The sequence below is a fragment of the Diprion similis genome, chromosome 3 (genome assembly GCF_021155765.1).
Source record: "Diprion similis isolate iyDipSimi1 chromosome 3, iyDipSimi1.1, whole genome shotgun sequence".
NCBI classification, from domain to species: Eukaryota; Metazoa; Arthropoda; class Insecta; order Hymenoptera; family Diprionidae; genus Diprion; species Diprion similis.
The window spans coordinates 12,301,283-12,323,433 of NC_060107.1; the positions used below are offsets into that span (position 1 = coordinate 12,301,283).

At 39.2% G+C, this 22,151-nt stretch overlaps 3 protein-coding genes across 6 annotated transcripts; 1 reads left to right on the forward strand and 2 right to left on the reverse strand.

Moving 5' to 3' along the window:
• The first annotated feature begins 65 nt into the window (after positions 1 to 65).
• Positions 66 to 4,458, forward strand: LOC124404222 (acetylcholine receptor subunit alpha-like 2). Of its 3 annotated transcripts, none has more exons than XM_046878176.1 (9): positions 66 to 211; positions 970 to 1,130; positions 1,227 to 1,271; positions 1,349 to 1,458; positions 1,540 to 1,756; positions 1,812 to 1,980; positions 2,405 to 2,557; positions 3,670 to 3,839; positions 4,200 to 4,458. In XM_046878176.1, the coding sequence occupies exons 1-9, from the start codon at positions 112 to 114 to the stop codon at positions 4,440 to 4,442; spliced, it is 1,368 nt and encodes a 455-aa protein (XP_046734132.1). In that variant the 5' UTR covers positions 66 to 111; the 3' UTR covers positions 4,443 to 4,458. The 3 variants fall into 3 exon arrangements, with proteins under 3 accessions (XP_046734132.1, XP_046734133.1, XP_046734134.1); XM_046878177.1 differs by having other exon boundaries at positions 71 to 211; positions 982 to 1,130; XM_046878178.1 differs by having other exon boundaries at positions 97 to 211; positions 1,000 to 1,130.
• A 364-nt stretch (positions 4,459 to 4,822) lies between these two features.
• Positions 4,823 to 11,779, reverse strand: LOC124404223 (galectin-6-like). Of its 2 annotated transcripts, none has more exons than XM_046878179.1 (7): positions 11,353 to 11,779; positions 8,805 to 8,890; positions 6,972 to 7,185; positions 6,540 to 6,737; positions 6,381 to 6,469; positions 5,845 to 6,039; positions 4,823 to 5,761 (listed from the first exon to the last, which is right to left on the reverse strand). In XM_046878179.1, the coding sequence occupies exons 1-7, from the start codon at positions 11,464 to 11,466 to the stop codon at positions 5,611 to 5,613; spliced, it is 1,047 nt and encodes a 348-aa protein (XP_046734135.1). In that variant the 5' UTR covers positions 11,467 to 11,779; the 3' UTR covers positions 4,823 to 5,610. The 2 variants fall into 2 exon arrangements, with proteins under 2 accessions (XP_046734135.1, XP_046734136.1); XM_046878180.1 differs by lacking the exon at positions 11,353 to 11,779 and adding an exon at positions 11,202 to 11,342.
• Positions 11,780 to 12,653: 874 nt separating this feature from the next.
• On the reverse strand, positions 12,654 to 21,194 carry LOC124404220 (glycogen phosphorylase). Its single transcript, XM_046878168.1, has 11 exons — positions 20,837 to 21,194; positions 17,649 to 17,750; positions 16,849 to 17,163; positions 16,659 to 16,770; positions 16,048 to 16,367; positions 15,636 to 15,946; positions 15,460 to 15,574; positions 15,194 to 15,376; positions 14,766 to 15,113; positions 14,029 to 14,358; positions 12,654 to 13,807 (listed from the first exon to the last, which is right to left on the reverse strand). The coding sequence occupies exons 1-11, from the start codon at positions 21,077 to 21,079 to the stop codon at positions 13,652 to 13,654; spliced, it is 2,535 nt and encodes an 844-aa protein (XP_046734124.1). The 5' UTR covers positions 21,080 to 21,194; the 3' UTR covers positions 12,654 to 13,651.
• Between the last annotated feature and the right edge of the window lie 957 nt (positions 21,195 to 22,151).

The following is a 22,151-nucleotide window of genomic DNA, read 5'->3' on the forward strand; positions in this document are numbered from 1 at the left end:
GAGAGAGAGAAAGAGAGACAGAGAGATTGGTCAGCGTATCGCACACGTCTGTTAGCAGAACGACAACTGGATGAAAGAACAGTCTAATGACATCGGGCCAACGCTGCAGTCATGACAGAAAGTCTAGAACGCGTTAGCTTTCGGGCCAGAATTCTGATACTGTACGGAGTATTCAATTTTCTACCGCTCCAACAATGCAGTAATGTCAAACGTGAGTACTCTGATCCAAAAAAAACTCAACTTATATTTCCCGGCTTCAATGGAAACAAGCTTAGAGTAATTTTTTACCACTCCAACGGCTGAAGTATTTCTCAACATAAATTTTTTCAAATACAATGAAAGAAAATTCTGAAACTGAAGTATTTAATAAGAATCAAGTGCATGACAGTTTAAACTCCGTAGTAAGTTTCAAAAACTTTGATATTAACCATTTTGTTTCAACGACGGCAAGCCTTCGCGGTTTGTTTTATACTGCGATTTCAAATTTGTATTAATTCGTCCTTGTGGCGGGATATTTGATCGTGATAATTTCGTTTTCTTCTTTGGTAACCCCCATGCGTACTGTTATGAGAGTCGTAGATATCACAATTTAGCTTTGATGATGGCCACTTTGCATGGTCGAGCAAAACGGTCTCTTGTCCTCCAGCCAGTTATCCGACCAGCGATTATCCATTCAAGTGTTCCAATCAGTATAGAGTTGTCTAACAAGGTATCTCTGTTCAAACACTAGGCAGAAATTGCCGTTCAAATCAAAGAATGAAGTGTGCATCAGTTATTGGATTCGAATATTAATAATTATAACTTTGTGATGACCGATGAGTAGTAATTTGAGTATTTACTTAATCGAGTTCTCATCACTTGAACTTACAATTAAACACCATTAGCAAGTAGCAAAGACGAAGTTGATAGTCGAACATAATAAATTATGATATTTAACTGATCGCACGAAAAATCCTAACATGAAACAAGTGACGGTGACAGATGTGCCGGGAAAGCCAGTGTGGAACGAGACGTGGACAGATCACTTGAGAAAAGACCTCCTGCTGAATTATGACAAGTTCGCAAGACCAGCTCAGCACTTCAACACAACGACAGTCACAATTGATATCACAATTCGTCATGTCACTATTGTAAGCTTGTTCTATCAAATAACAATACCCTTGGCTGAAATTCGGCCCTTCAAAATAGCCAATTGTTGACAAACCGTTGATTGCGTCTCATTACAGGAAGACCTGAAGTCAATGATGACTGTGTACGCTTGGGTAAAAATGGTATGTTTCGATCCGGATAGATTTTCCTTTCTCAAACAATGCATTTACGGTTGTTCTAACTGGCTCGGCAATTTCAGTCCTGGACCGACGACAAGCTTAAATGGAATGCTTCGAACTACGGTGGTTTGACGCACCTTCATCTCGGAGATCATGAAGTCTGGCAGCCGGATATTGTTCTCTATAACAGGTACATGCTGCTACTACGACAGGATTGAAAGCATTGACTGCAGTCAATTCATTCATAACAGCTACTCCGTTTGTTTTGCAGTGCGGCTGGCAGTGCAATTGACCATTACGGAAATACACACTGCATAGTGAGCGAGGATGGAACTGTGCTCTGGGTTCCTCCGTCGCAATTCATGGTCTTCTGCGACCTCGATTTGCGCTTTTGGCCATTCGATACTCAAGTTTGTTTTCTGAAACTCGGCTCTTGGACATTCGACGGTGAACAGGTCGACCTACAATTTTCAGAGGTCGAGAATCAGGTTGGTAAACAGAATAATGATGGTTTCTCGTTCTGATGAAACCCTTCTCCCATAGCCAGACCTTTTGACACGCAACTCCGAGTGGCTACTGAAAGGTTTGACCCGTGAACGTAACGTCGCCTACTATCCATGCTGCCCTGAAGCCTACATCGATGTAACTTACAACCTCACCATGCAGAGACAATCCCCGAACTACGCGGCCATCGTAATGACTCCGGCGACTGGTAAGTTTGTTTTTACGGCATGTGCATTGAAAAGTCCACTTTTTGTGGCAGTTTTCTTTCCATAAAGTGACGCTTTATAGGGCAGCGAACAAAGTTGCGGAATAAAGTCTTTATTCCGCAGTTTTGATACGCAGTTCGAAGTGCGCATCCCAAACTACCAAATAAAGTATCTTCGTCGAACAGATCGTGACATAACCTCACTCTTCGTTTTGCTTTTCAATGCCCATACCGTAAAAAATATTGTATGTGGCATGCCCGTAAACCGTTTTTTGGCTCGGATAATTTCAGTACTCGCTTCCGGCTCGCCTTCAGCTCGTCCTGAAATCTTTATCCTTGCCAAAAAAACAGGTGGTTTACGGGCATGCCACATAAATAGCTATTGTTCACACCCTTTGCTTCAGTCATTGAGTCGTTCATTTTACAGCCATCGTGTTCCTGACGTTGGTCATCTTTTGGTTGCCTCCTCAGTCAGAGGACAGAATCACGGTCGCGGCTTGCACAATGGTTCTGATATCCTTGTTCCTGATTTATTTCAACCAGAAGTTACCAGCGACTGCTCATGACACGCCTCTAATCTGTGAGTGTATTAATTCTGAAAGCAAAATCTTTAGGTACTTACAAAATTTCAACTCTTGTGATTAACTTTCGAAGATTCGGATTGCACACTCAAAATTCCGAGTTCATTCTTGGGAACTGTGAAGACACTGTTTGAAGAATTGCACAGTAATATTATTTACGCTAATGATGGTAAATAGGAATAAGACATCCCAATCATGTGGTACAAATGAATTCATGCAAATTCTAATAACACAAGTTACAAGATGAGAACAGTTAAAAAAAATATTTTATAATTACAATGTTAAAAATAACTAAACTTTGGAGTTTTTCATCGGATATTAATAATTTGGGGCTTTTTTGTGCGCCATAGAGATCTCGAGAGATCGTCTCAAATTTTTTTTACAAACTGTTATCTCCAGAATTGGTAAAAATAGATTTATGTAAGTGCCGTACAACTAATGTTTGAAAAAAGTTATATTTCAGTGCTACGTGGGGGTGAATATGAACGAGCGGTGGTTACGATTGATTTAATAATACATCAGAAATGCTCCCAAGTAATACCGAATGAAAATTATAAAGGTGACCTACCCTGCAATAATCCAGTAAATGTTATAAATATAGTATATATAATATATGTGATTTCCTGAACTTCTTTCGGACAATTTATGGGGTCTCGCCAACGAGAAGAATAAGACAAAAAAATTTGAGAAACGAATGAAAAAATATCAAATTTCAATAGTTTAAAACGTTCTGATTGTCAAATATTCTTTTGAATTATTGATGTCTTAGCCTGTGTTATTCAAATTTGCTCAGCGTAATTTATATTACAAAATAGGGAAGTGATTTCATTCCTCTTTACTATCCCTGACGTAAATAACATTCCCCTTTCCGCAACTTTTGGTTCTGACTATGGTTCGGCCCTCAACTTTGAGAACAAACCCTAAACATTTTGAGGTCAACACGGAAATGGGAGGGGGGGGGGGGGGTTGGAGAGCTGTCAACTCACCCCAAAGTTGAAAGTGAATTTCAGAGTCAATTCGCGTTTTTCGTAAGAAAATACTAACACCCGAAATTAGTATCTCAACCTGGGATGCAAGTTTACCAACCTTACCATTTCAAATTCCTCCACAGTGCATTTTTACAACTGTAGCCTGTACTTGGTTAGTATATCACTGATAATCTCGGTGATGGTGATCAATATGTCCAAGAGGTCAAACTCAAGACGGCTGCCCTGGAGAGTAAAGCAGTTCCTAGTAGGTCAGCTGGGGAAAATTCTTTGGCTCGATGAGATGGTCCAATTGGTGAGCAAGATATGAAGAAGACTAGAGACCAGGAGACCGAACTCCTATTCGAACCCGCAGTTTGAAGTGAATGGCAGCCGCTTGGCGGTGCTGCTAAGCGTAGAATACTTGCGCAATCCGATACTGCGCATCTCCACATTCATCTGTTTCGAGGTGGGGGGGGGGGCTCGAATTATTTTGAATTATTTGATTGCGCAGTACCGCATTGCGCAAGTGTTGCGCGCTTAGCAGAGCTGCCAGATACAGACCTACCCCCACCACTAGACTTCGGTCTCCTGGTCTTCAGTTTTCTTGCAAGATATATTTACCGCATGCAAAATTCCCAGAATTAATAGGTAATTTATAACTTCAAAATAACAGGTTAAAGTACAGAGAGCGAATGCTGGCGAGGAGATGCGAGAAGGCAACGTCACCGATGCGAATCAGTCGATTTCCGGAACACTCGGCACTTCTAGTCTCAACGATGGCGACCGGCAGAATATCCTCACTCCACCAAAATCCACTCAACTTGAGTGGACTCTGGCTGCCATGGTACTCGATCGAATTGCCTTTTTGTTCTACTGCTTTGTCTTCGTTATTCTCGCAATACGCTGCTCGGTCTGAGAAAAAATCTCGTTTTACAAAAACAAGAAAAGAAAATAAATATATATAAACTTTAATAATAATAATAATAACGTGTTGGTCGTTCCACTTCTTTTCCTTCGTTTTCTTCTTATTATTGGAGAAATTTATTCACAGGAATAGTCATAACTGATTATTATTGTATATGAGTGTATAGATTATCTGTTATAATATAAATGTTCCTTCTGGTTTATTATGGCTTTTCAGAAAATGCTTTACGACTACTAGAAAATAGATTATACATTATAAAAAATATTTTTACATCATGCTACATTAAGCAAAGTTAAAAGCTATACAGAGTATAATTAATTCAATAAAATTTATTTTGTTATTGATTGGTTTTTTGATGTGTTTTTTTCCCCCTCTAATATCGCACAGCTGCTAAAAATACGGTACAACGTTAAAAAGCGTATAAATGGCTAGATAAAATTATAAACAGATGATTAAATGAAATGAAGATGTAATGTGAAAATTAGGATCTTCGCAATTGAGAAGAAAAATCTTATTGGGTGTATAGAAGAACAAATATAGATCCCAATTTTCATCTCATTTGTCTTTTTTGTTCGTTATACTATTATTCTATTTTTTTCTCTTTTTTTTTTTTTTTTCTTTTTTTGGTATGTAAAAATGAGCAATCAAATCTGCAGTATTGAAATAAACAATTCACCGACAGCTATTCGCAGAATATAGAAGAGAAAAAATATAATACATAAAAAAATACTCCACCCAATTATGGAGATTAGAAACTTGTATCAACTTGACATGAATTAAAAAACGAGAAAAAAAAATAGAATAATAATCTACTCTTTGAATAGTCGGTGAAATATTATACTTCAATCTTGTGTATTGTTGATTCGTTTCGTTTAAATTCGCTTTTTCATTAATATTTTCGGTTTTGAGTTTCTTCTTATAATCAAGCAATTCTGAGTTGCACATGATGGAATGAATTCGAGCATTTTGCACGGAGCAAAATCTGTTTAAACCAGCCCGTCGAAGGTACGTGAATATGAATCTATATGTACATAAATACGCAGAGTCAAAATGCCGGATGGCTGAAAATTTTGACTTATGGACTTGCCCTCTTAATAGTTACAGATAAAGCTTCTTTGGCGAAAGGAATATTTAGGTCTTATCTACGATGCGACAGACTCTAGGGTGTGTGCGTGACGTAGAGTTCGTATATGACAACGTCACCGCAGATCTTGATGGTGTCGATACTCTCGAGGGAAACTCTATGTCTGAATTCGCCGATCATTTTGCTCCCCAACCATATAGTATAAGCTTCGTACTCGCACGCCAAGCTGTATAAAAAATCGTACAAGAAATCAGCTGCGAAGAGACTGAAAACAACTTACAGATTGATAATTCGAAACAGAATTCTTACGTTAATACGAATTCTCGACCTGGTCCCCAAGACAGAACGCCTTCGTGTCGTTCTTCGTGTTCCCAGCTACCGTTTTTCCAACAATTCATAACAACGCACGGCTCCGCGCTACCGAAGAGAAACCGAGGGTTCAAGTGCAGCCCGATTTCCGGATGAGGATATATCGTTCGCCCTTTTTGCAAATTGAGGTAAAATCTGTCGGGAAATAAGAAGATGAGTGATTAATCTGGCTGATTCTGACGCCCCAGCCTATGAATTTTTCGCTCAGATGCGTTTCAAGCTCAGAAAACATTATTGAATTAAACGATGGCTTTTTTCCATGTTTTATTCAACTGACTTAAAAACTACTGACCCGATCAAATTCCAAATCTTAATAGTTCTATATTGAGAAGAGCCGTGTTGATTGGGACCAAAATCATTGAAATTAAGTAACTCAATTTTCCATATTTGGAGGGATTACAATAACTTCTCATACAGAAGAGTGGAAGTTAGGAAATACGAAATACACTAAATATTAGATCTTGAGTCTGACTTACGAGTGAGGAAGCAGCTTCAGTCGCCCTTTGACGGATATACGAGTCCCGACTGTGATGCCTTCCGGAATGGAAACGGTGACTGGAATATCCTGAAGATCATGACACACGAGAATTAGCTCGTTTGTGACTTCATTAAAGCGCTCAATATGATCGGCTCACCAAGTTGTTATTCAACGGTTTGTCGGTAAAAAGTTCGAGGTTGTGTTTCGGCGGGTAAAGTTCTGAGTCTGGGTATTCTTTGAAGGTCGTCACCCTGGTTCTTACATCTTCGACGTCCCCCTGAACCTGAAGTACGGTCACAGCAGCTAAGGGGATTCGGTATGCGAATGAGCAAAAGTGCTCACCGTCGATGGCTATCTGCGAAAATACAGGCGAATAGCAATAAGACGTTGAAGAGAGTTTTCGGTTCATTTAACGCATAATCAAGCCTCGGAAAACCTCATGCAGACTGTCATGTTTCCATTATGTCACATCGAATTGATTAATGCCAGAAAGGGGTAAGGAACAAAGTTTTTAAAATTAAATATGTGATGGCGTCGGCCGACATTTTGGTTTCCATCCAAATATGTCACGTAAGAAAAAAATTTGTACCTGGTATTCGTTCGGAGTGCAAAATATCATTAGATGAAAGTAAGTATCTCGGTGAAACAGAAATCCGCTCCGGCCGGAAGACGAACATCTTTCTTCTTCCTGCCATTGATTTCGCAGCTTTGAATTCCTGACTACGTAGCCCCTCTGCAGCCGTGGATTGAAATGTAGAGCCACATTATCCGCAGATGAATTGCACGATAGATTCACCGAAAATCTATCACCAGAAAAAATACTGATATTAACTTCAACGTAGCTTTTCGGTCTCTATACGATTTCAGTTTATCCACTTTGCTTTACCATAAATGGAAAAAAAAATTTCACGAGGAGCTGGTATTTTGAGCCGGGCCATTGCATCTGCCTATCAGATTTATATTGTTGCAGCTATCTTACGTTTTGATTTTTCAGTTGTTTAATAAATTCATAGGAGCGAGCGTAGAAGTGATTGAGTGGCGTCGCAACATTCTATGAAAATGATACAGCGAAAATGAATAATCTCCGAAACGATGCTGCGTAGCAGATTGTTTCTTCGAGGTTCGATAATTTATGAATAAACGAAGTGCTGAAAATAATCGAAATGTAGAAAAATTTACTTTTTCACGTGTACGTGTCACTTATTTTTCAAACTCAATGATGATAGCCCAATTCTATATTCAATGCTGAACACGGATATCCAAAAATGATTGATTTTCATGCAATAATCACACCGTGAAAGAAGAACCTGTAATTTATAATAATTGATTCACGATCTTATAGAATTCACGAGTCTCGGAGGCTCGCATGACAGTTTTACCGACGGATTTAGTGTATTTGATTGACGTGTACTCTGACTACATACGAAAGTAATTTTTCCTTGATTTCGATGATTTTTGTGATTTCGTTAAATCCTATTACACATGAATCATCGAATCCAAAAGAAGCAACCCGCTACGCAGCATCGTTTCGGAGATATATTCATTTTCCGTCAAACTGGAACTTCCTGAAGGGATAGAAATCCCCAAGAGAAAAGCGTTGCTTCTAACAATATACCTCCTAATGACGGAGATTCCCAATAACGGACGCGCACTCTGACGGGGATGCATTTTTCCACGAAAAAACTTCATAAGATACTCTCGTAAATTTCGACGTTAACGCATATATCTTCAAATATCGAACTCCACATATCTCAAACGAGGAAAAGGTCTCAACAGCCCCACTCTATACATAATTCTAAACAAAAATACTCCAACACATTTTCATTCGAAGCAGAAATAAAGAAATGGCACGGATTCTACGAAATGGTAAAAGTAAATTCGCAGAATTCATGCCACTTCTTTATTTTTGCGTTGAATGAAATTGCAATTGAAATTGGAGTGTTTGGGTTCAGAATTATGTAAAGAATGGGGCTGTTAAGCCTTTTCGGCGATTGAGGTCGAACGTGACACGTTTGCAAAATTTTCAGCTTGTTCAGGGTTTTCTGAACTCTTGGCTGTTGATGGGTCGTCGCGCACGTTGGGGTTTGCTACATATGTATATAAATACAGCACATGTGTGCAATAAAAAATGAGCCATTTTCTGCATAACGGAAACTTCTCAATAGCGGACAAGATTTCCGGTCCCGAAGGTGTCCGCTATTGGGAAGTTTCATTGTATAACCAATTCCAGAACTCAATATAGGTACACATATGTAGATTCATAAATGGGTTTGATTCAATGAGTGTCTTAGGATAGTCTAGAATATGGTGAGCCAAATAATCACACTGAATCAATACAATCCATCAAAGTCTAAGGTGCAGTGGTAGTTACTCGTTGCGAATTTGCAATAAGGCGTTCGAAAATTTTAAACCGACTACTCACCTAATCGCATTGAAGGGTATGTATCCAGTGATGATTACGGCTGTGCCAGGACTCAAACGAATTTCCTGTCCAGGAGACGAGGGAGACTGAAGCATCGAAACAATGTAATGAAACTGAGTTACAAAATGGTGGATGCAATGATGCGAAGAATTGAAAAAAAATGATATCATATTAGGAACACATGAGCCGGTTTGATCCACTCCGAATAATCCCGCAATATTACGAAAACATTGTAGCAACGTGATTCTGCAAAGGTTCAAACAGTTTCAAATATTCTGCAGTCTGGAAAAATTCCTGAAAAATTTGGATGTCTTCTTTTTTATGTATACTTGCTATACCGATGAAAAAATTGCAGCTAATTGAAATATTTTTGCAACGTGGCAGCTCCGATTACGATACATAAAATTACATTTTAGCAATATGGTTTCTGTATGCATAGATTATCCCGAGTGGCAGCAACCGGGTCTCGGGATGATTCATAAGGATTGGTAAGGATCCGTACATAAAGGAGAGTCAAGGTGGAAATCACGCCCGCGGTCATTGACCTCGGGCCCGTTTAACGAAACTATTCGCATCCGAGCGTAGGGGTGCATTTCTGGATCAGTTTTTTGGAGCTGTGCGCTCCGCCAGGTCATCCTCGATAGTTTTTCGTACACTCCACGACGGATCCGCAGTGTTTCTGAAAAGCATTGATTCGCATGTTTTCTCTTCTCGAATGCAGTACAATTTTTCAATGATATTCAATATCCGACTAGGCTATCGAGTTCCGAACTCAGAAGTTAGCAGAGAAGCCTTTTTGTTCACGAAGTGTATTATATGTCGTAGGAAAGTAGTGACTTTTATTGATCTAGGAATAGAGTTGCGTGCGTCGCACCTACGACATCGTCAATTTAACACGTATACAATAAGAATAACAGTATTCTCTCGTATAAGGTGAGACCATATGCGCCCACTATTGGCCAACTGAAATGATCATCAACACTGTATTTCAGTGACGTTAACCGACAAGTGGACATGTAAAATTGCTTTATGTTGTGCGCTGCGTTTTTTTCCAAACAGTAGAATTATTATTGAGACCTAAAGCCAGGGACACTTACAAATTCTCAAACACCGGTGATTCTAACTTTTAATTAGAGTATGTAAATTTCAATTATATCCACATGTTTTGCAAATTGCACAAGTGCTAATGCCACGATGAATAAGGGGCGGATAGCGATGTGATAAAAATAGCCTTTCTGTCTGCGACAAATTCAAACACTGCAGACGGATAATGTGAATACAGAGTACACTTACAGAAATTCATGTACATCTGAGGATCATCGGGAAAATTCAATTGGAGAAAATTCAATCATTTTTCAAAATCTTCTACGAGCTAGCAGAACTTGACAATTTTATGCACATCGTATTCAATCGGTTGCTTCGGATTTTGACTGCAATATTGTTTTATCGAAAGACATTCGACGCGCGATTATACCGACGTTCGTTATTACAAAACTACACCAGGGCCGTACATATCGAGGAATTACCCCGACAAAAATTAGAATTCAACGCTAGTCTTAAACCATGTACAAAACACTAGTTATCTTCAATTTGTCACGATAAACTATAATATCTAGAATTTTATTATAAAAAGATATGTCACGTGTGATTGGATATGCGCATCGTATAACACCACTCTTTGATTTGTAAACAATTGATTTGGGAGCGAGACGACCCATGATTCATGCTTCTAATTTTGTACCTTCAACGAACACACTTTCTCAATCAAAAACGGTATAGCATAAATTGAAACAAATTAATGATAACCACATCTTAAAGCGTCAGGATAATTTGATAACATTTACATATAGGTGACCTGACCTGGTGTTAATCATACTCTAAAGCGTCATCATAAGTCGAATAGCATTTCAACCCGAGCAATGGTCAAGCTTCTCAATAACAAAATAAAACTGACAAGGAGACCGTAGGGTAGTCGGATCTCAGAATATCTCCATACTTATCGTGGAGGAAGGTTACCTCTTGACTATTAATCGCAAAAAGCCATTGGGCTAGATAGCAAAGAATACCCGAGAAAAAAAAAAAAAAAAAATGACTTAGAATAAGATTTTTTTTTCAATTTCAAGTCGAAAACATTGTACCAAAAGACAGAAAAAAGATGCTATCTATGTTTCGGCTCCCAATATTATTATTTAGAGGTACCTCATGGCGATTTTCTAGTTCCCATACCCGAGATGGAGATATTATGAGACACGATTACCCTACGATCTCCTTGTGAGTATTATATATGAATACATTCGACCATTTTTTACTTGCCGAGTGTCACGAAAGGTGTTCGAACGAGTTTTGCAAACAGTTGAAGAAGATTGAGAATGTGTTGTGACACTTTCACGAACTTACCCGAGGTTGCTCGACCCGAACCGATCGTTCGGTGATCAATTTTCGTGGATAAATCCCAGGAAAACAGCATTCGAACCAGCGGCACATCGTGTAAATACTGGCAAGTTGCTGCTAAATAACAGAGACGCGTTGATCGGTGTAATTTACTTACTAGCGTGACGGTATCTCTGTCGAACAGCTCGAACCTCTCAAAGGCCTTCGCCTTTCCCAGTCGGACGTTAAAGCATTCTACATATGACGGCAGCATCGCCGATTTGCACGACATAATTACTTCGTAGAAAACACCCACGTCGCCCCGCCACCTCAACACAATGTCAACACTGATATTGCCGATATGTTCTGCGGCTGCGTTTGTGCTGCAGTATATTTATTAGTCCAGACTAATCGTGAGCAAGCGGCGCACCATTGAGCATACAAATTGTTAGTGCCATGCAAAGGCTGACCATTCGAATTATGCTTGGAAATCGAAGGAACTCTGCTAACGATAAGGCGAATGTTGCACGCTGGATGACTTGTCACGAAGTGAGAATAGAACTCTGTAATTCGCACGATCGAAACTCGCGGCGATTGAACGATTCTCACTTCTAGCATGGCTGCATATTGGTTCAACGGCTGACAATGAGACGTTCGTAAACAGAGTTTTCCGAACTTCAGAACCACACTCTCAGTGAACTTGGGAGGGATTATTATGCTTTTACTATCGATATGTAGTTGAGGGGTTATACCAACGATTCAACATTTGTTTAGGTTGGAAAGGTGTGCTCTCGAATCTCGATCGCGTATAAATAGTTTTACACTGATTCTGCTTTTACCTTACAACCGTACGGACTGATATCGAGATTAGGTTATACACGAGCGAAGCTGCGTAGTGTACCAAATTTCTTATCTCAAATATCAGACTCAAGCTTATTTTTCCTACTGAAAATTATTCCATGATAAATTACATAACTTCTATATTATCATGTAATTTAACATGTGAATACGACTTAATACATAACAAAACACGTAATAAATCAGAAAAGCATATAGATTTTAATAGGCAGAATACATAAGAAATTCTATGACAAATCATAAGTTTCGGTATGTGATTTGTTATGTATTAGATCGTATTCACATGTTGAATTGCATGATAAAATGCATCCGAATTTTGGTCACAACGTTAAATAATTTTAATAGTGTTGATAATGAGCCTTATCAACGAGCTTTTGCGCAACTATCTATTCAAAACAATTAACCTCTTCATTTTTCAGCAAATTTGAAAAAAAATTGATCATCCAGTTACCAGAGGTCTTTAGAGGTCGTTTTACGTGGGTTTAGAATTTGAAATTAGGTATTTATTACACAGATAAGATATATATTTCACTTACTTGTATATTGGAAGTAAATTTCAAATTCTCGAAGAAGAGAAGTTGGAAAACATGTTCCAAGGGTCGCAGCAAATGGCGAAAATTCTGTAGCAACGATACAATTTATTTTGATAGGAGCAGCTGGCCCACATTCATACGAAAATGGCACTTGAACACAATGTTAATAATTAACTGATGAATATAATATTTCGATAGTGTATAATTTAACATATAATTATATATATATATATGTATCTATATAACATCATACGAATGTGATTTATCCGGGTTGATTGCTTAATCGAAATACCAGCTGTACGAGAGCATTGAAAATTGATGTATACCCTCAGGGCAACAATTAAGTGTAGTAAACAATATCCATGTACTAAACACTATAATCCTTAAGTAAGTAACAATACGATCAAAATTTCGTTGCGACAAATTGATTCTGATTTCAATTCATCACTTTTGAAGATTTGGAAAACTGGTCATTTTATCGCCATGTTTTCAGCAATTCACTATACGACGTAGTTATACAATAAGAGTTACATTTGCAAATTACACATTGATAGAGAGATTTTATTAGCCCCCTTACTAGATGAGCTACGATACTTTGTGCTTTCTAACGTTTCTCTTCTTTTCATTCATTCGTCTTTTCAACACGTTTCATTACTACGTACAACATAAAAAATTTTACTATCAATTGCATTTGCGTCCTTGAGGTACGAATTTTATATATTTAATCATCTAATAACATGCACTGTTAAAATATTTGAATAAAAATAAAGTTATTATCTCTGATCAACTGTGTGTTATTTTGAAACTATTATTAATCTTCTTCTCGAAAGTTAACAAATTTCCTTTTATATACACAAGGTATATGCGCGAATAAGGAACTACTAGATAAGAGCTGACACCTGAGAGAATTGGCAACGATCGTTGTTTCTCATCTGCGAGTGTAATCGCGATGTTGAAAAAGAGACCGCAGTTCAGGTATCGCGGTGTACATACAAAGTGAATGAATGTTTCAGAATTGAACGAGGAGGTGGCAGTCTAGAAAATTCACCGAATTTCCCAATCTGTATAGTTGATAATTTTCTTCGTTTAAATATCACGTGGCTCATTCGGCGGCGGGAGTTTTTGCCAAGTCGGTTCAACGCCCCAAATCTCACGAGCGTATTCTTCGATTGTTCTGTCCGACGAAAACTTGCCCGACGATGCAATATTATGAATTGCCATTTCCACCCACTTGCTCTCGTCCTGAAAATCGGCGACATTGTGAATTCAGTGTTTACAATGTGTATTCAAAGAAGTGTGATTGGTCTAAACTTGAAGATCGAAATAATTCGGCGATAGCGATTCAGAAACTTGAAAAATTGAGCATAATGGCGAAACAAGTTACTGGAACTACATATAAACTATTTCAGCAGATTGGTTTGCATGGATTAACAGTGCATTAATCTATAATAAATTGAACGGACCTGGTAAACTTTGGAGACAAGATCCTGAGCTTTAATGTAGGCTTCATAATCGGCAAGAAGCAGGAACCTGTCCCACTTCAGCAAAACATCAGTGATATCCTTGAACTCGTCAGGATTACTTGGACTGAAGAATCCACCCTGAATCTGATCGATGCACTGCTTTGCTTCGGGTAATTTGTTGTAGTAGTCATAAGCGTTGTAGCCCTTCCTCTTCAAGTCTTCAACCTCGTCAACTGTCATGCCGAAAATGAAGATATTCTCGTTGCCCATTTCTTCGGCCATCTCGACGTTCGCACCGTCCAAAGTTCCGATTGTTAAAGCACCATTCAACTGCAACCAAGTTTACATAATATTGAATGTGAATAACTGTAAAAAGCCATAATTTCGGGATAATTCTGGAAAAGCAATTATTTTTCTTTCAAACGTCGTGAGATTACTGCGCTATTTCTGCAATATTTCAAATTTACAAAGTTACGTTGTTGAAACCTTAACTGGAATATTTCAAGCTTTATTAAATGACGTTGCTGTGCCAAGTTTTCGCCATATTGTAGACTGCAAAATTTTTCTGCATCAATTTTTACTCAACTCTTCAAAGTCTTCAACAATTTTGTTACTGCAGTCGTGTCGCAATATTGGAAACGTAACAAAATTAGGTTGCTGCAATGTTTTCGGAATATTTAGAACCTCGCAAAATTACGTTACTGCAATGTTCCCGCAAAAATCTGTGCTGTACACACCATAAACTTCATGTTTCCAGTTCCCGAAGCCTCAGTGCCAGCCGTTGAGATTTGTTCGCTAAGGTCAGCAGCTGGAATAATCTGTTCAGCCAAAGTGACTCTGTAGTTTTCGAGGAAAATCACTTTGAGCTTATCACCAACGATCGGATCGTTGTTCACAACATTACCAACGCTGCAAATCAGCTTAATGATCTTCTTCGCCATGTGATAACCAGGGGCAGCTTTACCACCGATCATAATTGTCCGCGGCACAAATGGCGCCGATGGATCCCTCTTGATTCGATTGTAGAGGGTTATTATATGCAGGCAGTTCAACAGCTGCCTTTTGTACTCGTGAATACGTTTCACCTGAACACAAATTGCAAATATTTTAAGATTCCGGCTTCTTACTCCAAGCATGAAAAACCATAATCGCCAACTTGGCTTACCTGAATATCAAATATCGAGGCTGGGTTAATTTTCACCCCATAATCCTTTTCCAGCAATTGTGCCAATCGCAGTTTGTTCTCCTGCTTGACCTTGTTTATGCTGCGCTGGAAGCCCGGATCCTTTGCCCACTGTTTGAGCTGTGCAAGTTGGTCCAAATGGACGGTCCATTCGTCTCCAATTTTCTGCAATAGCAATTAGCGTCGCATTGGAAGTAACGTTTAAATCATAAGCATTCCTAAGACTGTCGTTATTCACAATCATCTACCTCGGCAATTAGATCAGACAACGTTGGATTGCACAAAAGCAGCCACCTTCTCGGAGTAATACCGTTAGTTTTGTTCTGGAATTTCTCCGGTGTCATGGCGTAAAAGTCGCGGAACCTGAAAACAAAAGGGCAGTGAATGATGGCCGTCTGCCGGTGAAATTAAAATTCCAACTCACACGACGTCTTTGATGATTTCCGAATGAATGCGAGCAACTCCATTGACAGCGTGGCTTCCAACAATGGAAAGATGAGCCATGTTGACGCGTTTCTCGCCGTCTTCTTCGATGAGAGACATGCGGCGAATGCGTTCCAAATCGCCGTTGAAGAAGGCCTTGACCTTCTCGAGATGCAAGAAGTTTATGTGATAAATAATCTGCATGTGGCGAGGCAGAATGCTCTCCAACAAACTGGTTGGCCAACGTTCCAGGGCCTCTGGAAGAACAGTGTGATTCGTGTAGGCGCAGGTGCGAACGGTGATGTCCCATGCCTAGACGAAAAGAAAACGGAAATTCACGACCCGAATGCTTCACGGTGCTCCACTAAATCCAGGTTTTTTTTTTGTAAGAGACTTCACAGTCCAAAATATACCTTTTCCCACGGCAGACCCTCCACATCAAGCAAGACCCTCATCAGCTCGGGAATCGCCAGCGAAGGGTGAGTGTCGTTCAACTGGATCGCGACCTTATCCGGAAAGGCGTCAAAGTCGGTTCTATGATGATCTCGTGAGCCGAATTTGCTCGACTTGTAGCGACGAATAATGTCTTGAAGTGTCGCGGCGCACATGAAGTACTCCTGTTTCAAACGCAGCTCCTTGCCTTCAAAGAAATTATCATTGGGGTACAAAACCCTCGAGATATTCTCCGCCAAGTTGCGATCGATCACCGCCTGGATGTAATCACCGTCGTTAACTGAAATTGGAACAAAAGCAATATAATAATGTAGGAAATTTGTCTAGAATAAAAACATCTAATATTGTCATAAAATGAGAGACGTAGCCTGCAATAATGATAAGACTATTTGTATTCAGTGAATGGACGACACTCTCATGACACAATAATCAGGGAACAGTGTAACCAAAAACTTTCGACAGCCATACGTGAGCTCGTCGACCCAAAAACGGCGAGGAGAAAATTAGTCACGAGGTGACAATTTCATATGCAATCAAGTAGCTCCAAGGTGACCCGAAGACAAGTACTCACAGAATTTGAGATTGAATTCAACGGGCGACTTTGCTGACCAGAGCCTTAGAGTGTTAACGTAGTTGTTGTTGTATCCAGGGATCGGGCTGTCGTAAGGCATGGCGAAGACGACCTAGAAAGAAAAGAAAATTGCAGGTCAGTAACTCTTCAACCGCATGAATTTCTGGTTGGATGTCGCAGGAATACACACTTGCGTGTTGACCCATTTCTTTCCTTCGGGGGTGTCGATCACGTGCCCGTAAAAGTTCACTGGAAGCATGAATTCGGGCCGAGCTTTTTCCCAAGGGTTGCCGTACCGCAGCCAGTCGTCAGGCTCCTCCGTCTGTTCACCGTTCTTGATCTTCTGCGCAAAAATTCCGTATTCGTACCTTATGCCATACCCGTAGGCAGCCAAACCCAGAGTCGCCATGCTGTCCAAAAAGCAGGCCGCCAAACGCCCTAGTCCTCCATTGCCGAGTCCAGCATCCTCCTCAAGCTCCTCCAACTCCTCAATGTTCAAGCCCATCTGCATCAATCATTCAACGGGTCATTACGCAACTTGCGGGGGTCAAATAGACCTCAATTTCGTTGTTACACTTACGAAAGAAAAACCAAATTTCTGGTACACCCTCAAAGTTTCGGAGGTTACCTTCAGCCAAAGCTTTGAGGATAACCCCGAAGTCGATGGTTACACCCAACTATTTTTAATTTTGGGTTTAACGCTCAACCCTGAGAATAAGACTGATTTCATGGTTACATCCAATCCTTTTTCAGGGTAGACTCTTATTTTATGGGCAACTCCTGAACTCAATGGTTACACCCAACTATCTTAAGGAAGAACTCTCAACATTTCCGGGTTTATTCTCGAGGTTGCTGGTGAATTTGTACCACCAATTGGATTCAATTGGGGTAAGCTTTTAAGTTGGGGCTGTATATTTACCCTCAAAGTTAAGCGTGAATTAAAATTTTTCTTTTTCTTAAGAGTAAAGCTTTCCTATTAGTATTCCTTACTTGGTACATGGCTTCGTCGCAAGCTCCTTGGATCCCCAAGTTGATCATTGTGTTTTGTAGGGATCTACCCATGTAGTATTCAAGAGACAGGTAGTAGACCCTCTGGAAAAAAGCAGAAACAAATTTGAAGTCTGTGCACCCAATTGAATATATGTATATTTTAGTCCAATATTTTCTATGATCATCTTAACATCTGACCTACACTACATCGAAATCAAGGCTAATTGTATGCAGTTTTTCACTTGTACATGAATTGTGGATCAATTGTCTTCTGTTCTAAGAAGCCCTATATTAAGAATAGCCTGCACGATACTCCGATAATGATTATAATAGTCGTCATGATAATTTGACGTAGTTTAACATATTTGCCAATCAAGAACCGCTATAAACTATTACGCAATTACGTTTATACAGCGTATTAACAGGCTCGGATCGTGCATTACTATTTGTTATAGCGAGGGTTTATTACGGACGCCAAGTGCATTTGAAAAATCTATCGGGTGTGCAGTGAAATTTTATAAAAAAAATTTATAGAACCAGCAGAAGTGATGGAATAAAGATTATTTTTGAAATGCACAATTACAGAAGTAATTACGAAAAATATTTTGAAAGCACAGTTTTTGTTTGAGATAGTTCTGAGAATTTTATCCGTTTTATTTTGTTTCTAGCTTCATTGCCAAATACATGAAAAAGAAATCTTGTCAAAAATTTTTGCGATTTTGATGACCTTACAGTTTTGTAAAACAAACTCATACCAAGTAAACCATCATCTCTTCGAACAATTTACAGGGATCAGTTTATGAATTTCATATAATATAGGCATTCGTCGTGGGAAAATTTCCACTTTACATTAAAAGCTGTGCATTCGGTTATACTCGGGAAACTGGAACCGATCCAAAAACGGTCGGTCGGCAGCTGTTTCAAATTCACAGGTCTTGCCTTTACATAACTTGACAATTCGCGCCGAATCATTACATGAAATAAACATGAGAAAAGATATAAAATATTTATTTTTAATCTTTCAACAACTTGTCATTTTTCTGGAGTTACATTTCAATTGAAATATGGATAAAATTATATCTATGGTATTCTGTCACTCATTCCAACCATTATTGGACCTATCGCAGGTGTATTAGAAGAGACTGTTGCACCTTGGCACACATTTCGATTTGTTGTCACACACATTGTGCTGCATGCGATATAGTTATCACAGTTACGTAGACCAGGAGAAGGTAGGGCAGACCCTGTTTATAGTTTTATTTCGTTGCACAACCGATGGAAAAAGAACTCAACGCGCTTTTGCATCTTTCTGTAATCCATTCACTCTAATTTCGAGACCACATAAAACCATATCGTATCATTGTAATGGTTTTTGGAAAAATTCGAGTCACTGTCAGTCACACGTTGACGAAATCTGATAGATGTATATATCACATGTACGCATGTACTAGATCGATTCTATATGATCTAGTGCGATGCAAACCACGCCTTGTTTCTCGTATATAACTGACAGAGGTTTGACCTTCACGGTTCCGGTCAAGGTCATCGAACTTCAATCCCAACTTGAATAATTTTTTCAGAGAAATATATGTGACATAATCGAGTGATCGTGAAATTTGAATTGTGTTGGCGAAAGCTTGCACAGTAATTACAGATCGTCTTGGTGTGTTAATATTCCTTAACACTTAACGGAAGACGGATTATAATTAGGTATGCGGAAAGTTGTTTACTTCAATAGTTTAATTAATCCCGAATCAGCGCACGTAAAAGTTCAACGACACGTAATCAGAAGTTAATCGTCTATCATCAAACTCGTATCGCTAATACAGACGCAAATGAAACTAAGTTAATTGATTTGCATAGTACAGAGTGTAAAATAGATTCCGCGACTTATTGAAAAGGCAATCACCTCAGACAACAGTTATCCTGAAATACCGCATCTTTACCTTCGATCACTGCTAATGGGGTCCTAAGTGAGTTTTGACTGTTTGATGACAGTTTGTAAAAAAACTTCCGAGCACCGATCGTTGATCGTTAGTCTAAAGAACGGTTTTTTTAAGACTGTACCTGCAAGTAGTCCCAAATTTTCGTAAAGTAAATCATGTATCGATACCCTGGCTTTGGTATAAATAAAAGTTACCTCCGTTTAGCATAAATTGCGTGTAATCTGCATATGCCATCACGTCAACAGAGGAGTTTTATTTTTAACTTAAAATTGGCATCACCAAAGTCAGCATAAACAATTTTGATTGACGACTCGACTGTCAAACGCAAGAGAGAGAGAGAGAAGACGTATCCTCAAAAAAGGGCCGAAGCGTATTGTTAGGCCAAAGCGAATGGCTTTTCTTCGCCGATGTAAGGACTTTACCTGTGTATAATAGTCAGGTAAAACTCCTGGTCAGAGGCACCCATCTGTCTTTCCGAATCGGTTTCTATATGCCGTCAAAACGTATCTGGCTACAGTCCTGCTGTCGTATCTGTTATAAAATAACTTCTTTCTTATCTATAACGTGGCGACTATCGTGAACTCCGAATGTCACTGTTATTATATGTTTTTCTTTTCCGACTACTTTTCCTATACTTATGATTTCCTAAAGAAAAAATGTATTAAGTAAAGTTTGTTTTATCGTTGTGATCTTGTAATGATATACAATTTTACACTAGGAAAGAGTGCTAGTGACGATTGTGTCACTGTCAATTGTTGTTTGTCACATACGGTTCCTGACATTTGTATTATATTACCGATGCTCTGATACATGTACTTGGCCAATTGGCGACCAAGGTCAGGACGGTGTTTTGACTAACGACCTCTTCATAGTTCATAGGGCACAAGTTTAACCGCCCGAATTCTGATCATTAAAGATGTGAATCCAACCGAATTTGTGATCTTGAGACTGGCAGGGGGTAGAGAACATCGATCGATCAAGCTTCTTCTAAGACTCTGATAGAAATATATTGAAGAGTAAACGGTGAGAATGGTGATCTATCCATGAGCCAGATGAGTATTTGTGAGTTTGGTCTGACAAGTCAGGATCATAAGTGAAAACTTTAGCTGTCGATCAAACCCGATCGATCAAAACTCCCGATACATGAATGACGAGCTTGGGATTGGGTTTGGATAAGTAGTTGTTAGGATGTTCCACGGTTGAGTTGGTTCTTGGAAATAGATAAATTGAGGGGATGCTCACCTTGGGGTCCTTTTCGTAGTAATACTGCTGAGTGCGAATCCATCTGGAGACTAAATTGTCCTTGACACTGTGGGCGAGGGCGAAGTAATAGTCCCTGGATGTGGCGACGTTGCGATCCTTGACAAGGGTGTAGTGGAGGTGTCGGTTGAAAGTCTTCTTGAAGTTAGCAACATTCTCGACATCAACGATCTCCCGAACTGATATCTGCTTCCTCTTCTCATGATCCACATCTGACATGGACATTTTCCAGTCAGGCTTTATCGCGGTGGCTCGGATTCGGAAGACGGATCTGCACAGCTCTTAGGTCGGTATTAGATCTGACGCCGCCGACACGCGAGAAGCGAATGATATGCCGGCTAAACCGAGATGGAGACGGTCACCTTCCGCAAGGTCGCGCATGCGCCTTCAAAGACATCATCGGCTAAAACGTCGCGCGCAAATTCGATGCCACAACTATGACAATGAGAGAGAGAGAGAGTTGTTACAGACAATTGATGGTGCAGCTCACCAAAACCTAGTGTCCATAGACCGTTACCCATTCCGATAACGTTCGACGGTGATTTTCAAACTGAGGCTAAAGAATGGCACTATGAATCGATTATTACAAACTGAACGATTTCGTTTAAATTAAGAAATGTTGTGAGTTTTTCTATTTTAAAGACAAACAGCATTAAATTTTTTAGAATTTTTCTTTTAACGTTCACTCAAATCAACACAATTTACTTATTGTGGATTGAATTTGGTTAATAGTGCTCATATTTATTATTACACTGAATTGAAAATACCTTTTTGCTTCTTTTTCAACCTGCAACGGAAAGGAAAATGCGTTTCTATTTACAGAGCTTCTTCTCCTCTCCAGTTTCATTTGGGCTGCAATCTCTTGATAGTTAATTTCCAATATAATTTCATTTTGATTATTAACGAGTAAAATAAAAAAATAGAAATACGGCATAGATATAGAAGAAACACTTTCAAACTAAATTTTATCGTAGATTTCGGTATATTGAACATCCTATTTTGTGGGCATGATAAATGAGCAATTATTTGCAGATTTATAGATCCATCCGAGAATTATTGTACATGTTTATTGCTCTCCACGATCGTTGATTGTGGAAACTCACCGAATGGCAAGATGAAACTAAAACGGTTTCGACATGTTTGCGTTTTTGAAATCATTTGAAAAAAATTTGACAAGTATCGACAATACGCGATCGGAAAATTCAGCTTTGTGCAAAAAAATCAAATTACACAGTCCAAGGTTGAACAATACCGCGAAATTTTTTTTCTTCAAATGACCCGAGATCGTACACTTGAA

Coding starts and splice junctions, on each gene's coding strand:
- LOC124404222 (XM_046878176.1), top strand. CDS start 112: ATGACAGAAAGTCTAGAACGCGTTAGCTTTCGGGCCAGAATTCTGATA. Junction 1,131..1,226: donor CAATTCGTCATGTCACTATT/GTAAGCTTGTTC, acceptor GTCTCATTACAG/GAAGACCTGAAGTCAATGAT. Junction 1,272..1,348: donor TGTACGCTTGGGTAAAAATG/GTATGTTTCGAT, acceptor CGGCAATTTCAG/TCCTGGACCGACGACAAGCT.
- LOC124404223 (XM_046878179.1), bottom strand. CDS start 11,466: ATGTCGTGCAAATCGGCGATGCTGCCGTCATATGTAGAATGCTTTAAC. Junction 6,738..6,971: donor GCACTCCGAACGAATACCAG/GTACAAATTTTT, acceptor GTATTTTCGCAG/ATAGCCATCGACGGTGAGCA. Junction 6,470..6,539: donor AACCGTTGAATAACAACTTG/GTGAGCCGATCA, acceptor CATGATCTTCAG/GATATTCCAGTCACCGTTTC.
- LOC124404220 (XM_046878168.1), bottom strand. CDS start 21,079: ATGTCCATGTCAGATGTGGATCATGAGAAGAGGAAGCAGATATCAGTT. Junction 16,771..16,848: donor AGAAATGGGTCAACACGCAA/GTGTGTATTCCT, acceptor TTTTCTTTCTAG/GTCGTCTTCGCCATGCCTTA. Junction 15,947..16,047: donor AGGGTCTGCCGTGGGAAAAG/GTATATTTTGGA, acceptor CTTTTCGTCTAG/GCATGGGACATCACCGTTCG.